Genomic DNA, 3,974 nt, shown 5'->3' on the forward strand with positions numbered 1-3,974 from the left:
GTCTAATGTTCCTTGTTCCTCATTTACGGTTATGTCAAATCTTCATCTCTCTTCCTACAAATAATTGTATAATTTATGAAATAGAAAAAACAAGTGCTTTTTTTTTCCTTTTATATGGCTATTTTTTTTTAAATTGCATGATTAAGCTTGTATCACGGCTTTGTCGTTTGTCGTGTAATAATATGTCATAAAAGTTAACCTTTGCTCAACTCTAGAAATTAATCGTGAGTTTTGAACGATGTACTACAAAAATCATAATACGATAAGAATCACACAATACGATAAACCATACACGACGTAACTGTAACACTGCCCGACACCAGTGTCATTTTATAATGCTAACTAATATGCCATCGTTTTAACATTAAAAAAAAACATTTGATTGGAACAACCCAGGTGGTAACCATGATTTTTTTGTCTATATTTGATCTCTCCCTCAAGTTAAGAATTTAGTTTATAACCTTACATGTCTTATTCGTCTTAGAAACATAAACGTAAAACATCTTAAATAATTTCAATAATTAACGCATTGATATCCATCATCGTTAATAGACCATTTTGACCAGATCCATTAAATTTTTACCATTGGTAATAAGGGAACTTATAATGTGCCTCTTTCAGTATTTACCCCGCCTGGTCGGCAGCTATTCTATATTATTAGTACTTAGCTATTAGCTACTTAGCCAAGGCTAAGCATTAATGAGTTAAAAATTAAAACCGAGTTAAAATATTATAAAATGACGAATCGCTTAATTTTTTATCGACTAAACTTGAAAAAAATACTTTTTAATTCACCACTGTGTTCTTATCAACGTTGGACGCATTTTAAACGTATCAAAACTAAGATAAACACGAATATTTATCTATATAATATTATAAATTATATTTGATATATTTTATATGGAATTCCAAGACATATCCTACTAACTTTGGCTCAAAGTTTAAAATATAAGTAGGTAACGTCTTTTAATTTAATATTTTCATTTCTGATAAAAAAACGATAAATATATACATTTATGACTAAGACCAAAAGTGAGAGGAAATAAGTAATACAACCACGTTAGCCATCAACCAACTATCGGCTTACATTTTTCTTTATAATATCAACTTAGATATAAAAATAAACTAGTCACTATATAGCACAGATATGTATAATAAACTAGATTGCTAACTGATGATAATATGCGAAGTTATTATCCGCCATTTTAATCGAGGCCGATGTAGATTTTGCCTTATCAATTGTTGTTGTTGTCTGTTGACTTGTGTACTGTACTACTGTGAAAACTCAAAACTGAGTAGTTGACACTGTTGACAGTATTGTTGTGTTCTGTTTTTTGCAATAGGTATATTGTTTTGAGACTTAATATTTTTATGCTATTTTTCCAATTATGCCATATAAGTGCTGTGCTGATGGATGCAGTAGCAAGGACGGGGTTGTTGGTTCAACTACAAAATTATTTAGGTAACTAAATACTTTACAAAAAAGTTATCAAAAATAATTAGCTCTACTGAAATACACTTTTAATAATGTGTTTGATATTTTGTTTTTAATTATAGATTTCCAATCGATGAGTTAAGGAGACAAAAATGGGTGCACTCTATCCAAAGAGATAACTTCATTCCAACAAAATTTTCACGCTTATGCAGTCTCCATTTTAATAAAAGTGAATTTGTTGAAGCCCCCGAAAAACTTATATTAAAAAATACAGCTATACCATCCAATTTCGATTGTTCCAAAAAAGCAATAAAATGTTTAAGCAGCAACAAATTTGATCACAATTATAGTTCTTCAGGTAAAATTAAATTCTTCTTTACATTCAATGTTGTATTTGTACTACTTACCTATTACTACTACTTACCTATATTAAGTAAATTACATTTTTATCTACAGTTTCTTCTTCATCAAATATAATTAATATAATAACTACTTCTCCTAATTTACCTATTGATTCTGGTGTTGAAAATGCTGGGTGTAATTATGAAGTTGTCGATCTGACTTTTATTGGACCTAGTAAGTTAAATATGTTAACAATTTTAATTTATATACAATAATGCTTTGTCATGTATTAAATTTGTTGCAGATTCCAGCCAGTCACCTCATACCCCTACATATACACCAACACTTAAAAGAAAATTTAAAAAAAAATTGTTTGATACACCAAAAAAAGCCAACCTCAAAAAGCGAATTAAACTTTTACAACAAACGGTTAGAAGGCAGAACACAAAAATAAATTCACTTGAGGTATTTACGTAAATGCTAACTGAGAAAGATTGGCTTAGTCTTAGTACACACTTAATAAGTTATTATAATATGTGAAATGCCTCTAGTGATTAGTGATGACTGATTACCGGATGAGTGAAACTTAACTGTATATTTATATATTAATAAACTATATTGTAATTTTTATTAATAAAAATTATTCTTATCAGCAATTGATGTCTACTATTGGATCCTGTACTGATAGAGAAACTACTAATATAATTGAAAAAAATTTTACTGAGGTTTTTTTAAAAGATATTATAAATAATGGTAATGTGGCTCCTACTGCAAGGCGATACAGCGAAGAAGTAAAAAAGTTTGCAACTACACTTTATTTTTATTCTCCAAAAGCATATAACTATGTTAGGTAGGTATATATCCTCAATAACTGAAACAATTATATATTTGAGTTACAGAAATTGTAATTTTGAAAAATAAATTGTAATTTAAAGGACTTCAATTTCTTTGCCTAATCCAAGTGCTATACGAAATTGGGTATCAAATATAAATGCTGAAACTGGTATTTTACAAGATGTCCTATTAGAAATAGGTAAATTTCCCAAAGAAGACAAATTTTGTTGTTTGATATTAGACTCCATGAGTATTAAAAAATCAGTTCAGTGGGATAAAGTTAGTCATATGTATGTATTATTAGAAAATATTATTCATAGTTGAATATATTATAACTAGATATAAATTTATAAATTAAAATTTTTTAAGGTTTGTTGGTTATTGTGACTATGGTAATAGTTTGACAGTTGAAGACTGTGAAAAAGAGTCAACGGAGGTTTTAGTTTTTATGTTGTCTAGCTTAAAACAAAAATGGAAATGGCCAATTGGGTATTGGTTTGTAGATAAAATTAAATCAAATGTACAAGCTCAATTAATTAGGATTGCTATTACCCAATGTGATAAATTTGGGATTAATGTTGTGGCAGTCACCTGTGATGGAGCATATGCTAATTCTTCAACTTTTAAAACTCTAGGATGTGATCTAGACCAACCTTTTGATTTTATCAAGTCTGATTTTTCGATAACTTCAACTAAAGCTAATGTTTATTTCACACCTGATGCATGCCATAATGTTAAATTAGCTAGGAATGCTTTGGGAACACTAGGAGTATTTAAAGATTCAAACAACAGTCTTATTGAATGGAGATATATTCATAAATTATTTGAACTGCAAAACGACATGGGCTTTAAATTGGCAAACAAGATAAACTCTTCACATATAAATTGGAAAAGCAATAGTATGAAGGTAAAGTTAGCAGTTCAAACACTTAGCAGTTCCGTCGCAGACTCTCTACAATTTCTATCCAAGACCTCAAAAGATTTTGAAAATTGTGATGCAACAATAAGATTCATCAGGGTTGTAGATGAGATTTTTGATTTCTTGAATTCCAGAAACCCATATGCAAAAGGCTTTAAACAACCAATTAATAAACAAAATATTCAATACTTAGAAACAAAAATGAAAAATAATATTGACTATTTGTATTCACTGAAGACAGCTACTGGGCAAGATCTGTGGAAAAGTAAAAGAAAAACATTCATATTAGGTTTTGCTGCATCCATAAAATCTACTATAGCTATAGCAAAGGATTTGTTAATAAATCAACATTTTAAATTTATTCTGACATACAAATTAAGCCAAGATGCAATAGAAATTTTTTTTGGATTTATGAGAGGTCGATTGGGTCATAATAATAATCCT

General features: G+C 28.9%; 1 protein-coding gene across 1 annotated transcript; it reads left to right on the forward strand.

Moving 5' to 3' along the window:
- The first annotated feature begins 1,145 nt into the window (after positions 1-1,145).
- Positions 1,146-2,433, forward strand: LOC113559746 (THAP domain-containing protein 2-like). The gene is made up of 4 exons (XM_026965487.2): positions 1,146-1,462; positions 1,558-1,793; positions 1,892-2,011; positions 2,082-2,433. The coding sequence occupies exons 1-4, from the start codon at positions 1,389-1,391 to the stop codon at positions 2,252-2,254; spliced, it is 603 nt and encodes a 200-aa protein (XP_026821288.1). The 5' UTR covers positions 1,146-1,388; the 3' UTR covers positions 2,255-2,433.
- Positions 2,434-3,974: the final 1,541 nt, after the last annotated feature.

Source organism: Rhopalosiphum maidis, chromosome 3, assembly GCF_003676215.2.
Source record: "Rhopalosiphum maidis isolate BTI-1 chromosome 3, ASM367621v3, whole genome shotgun sequence".
Lineage (NCBI taxonomy): Eukaryota > Metazoa > Arthropoda > Insecta > Hemiptera > Aphididae > Rhopalosiphum > Rhopalosiphum maidis.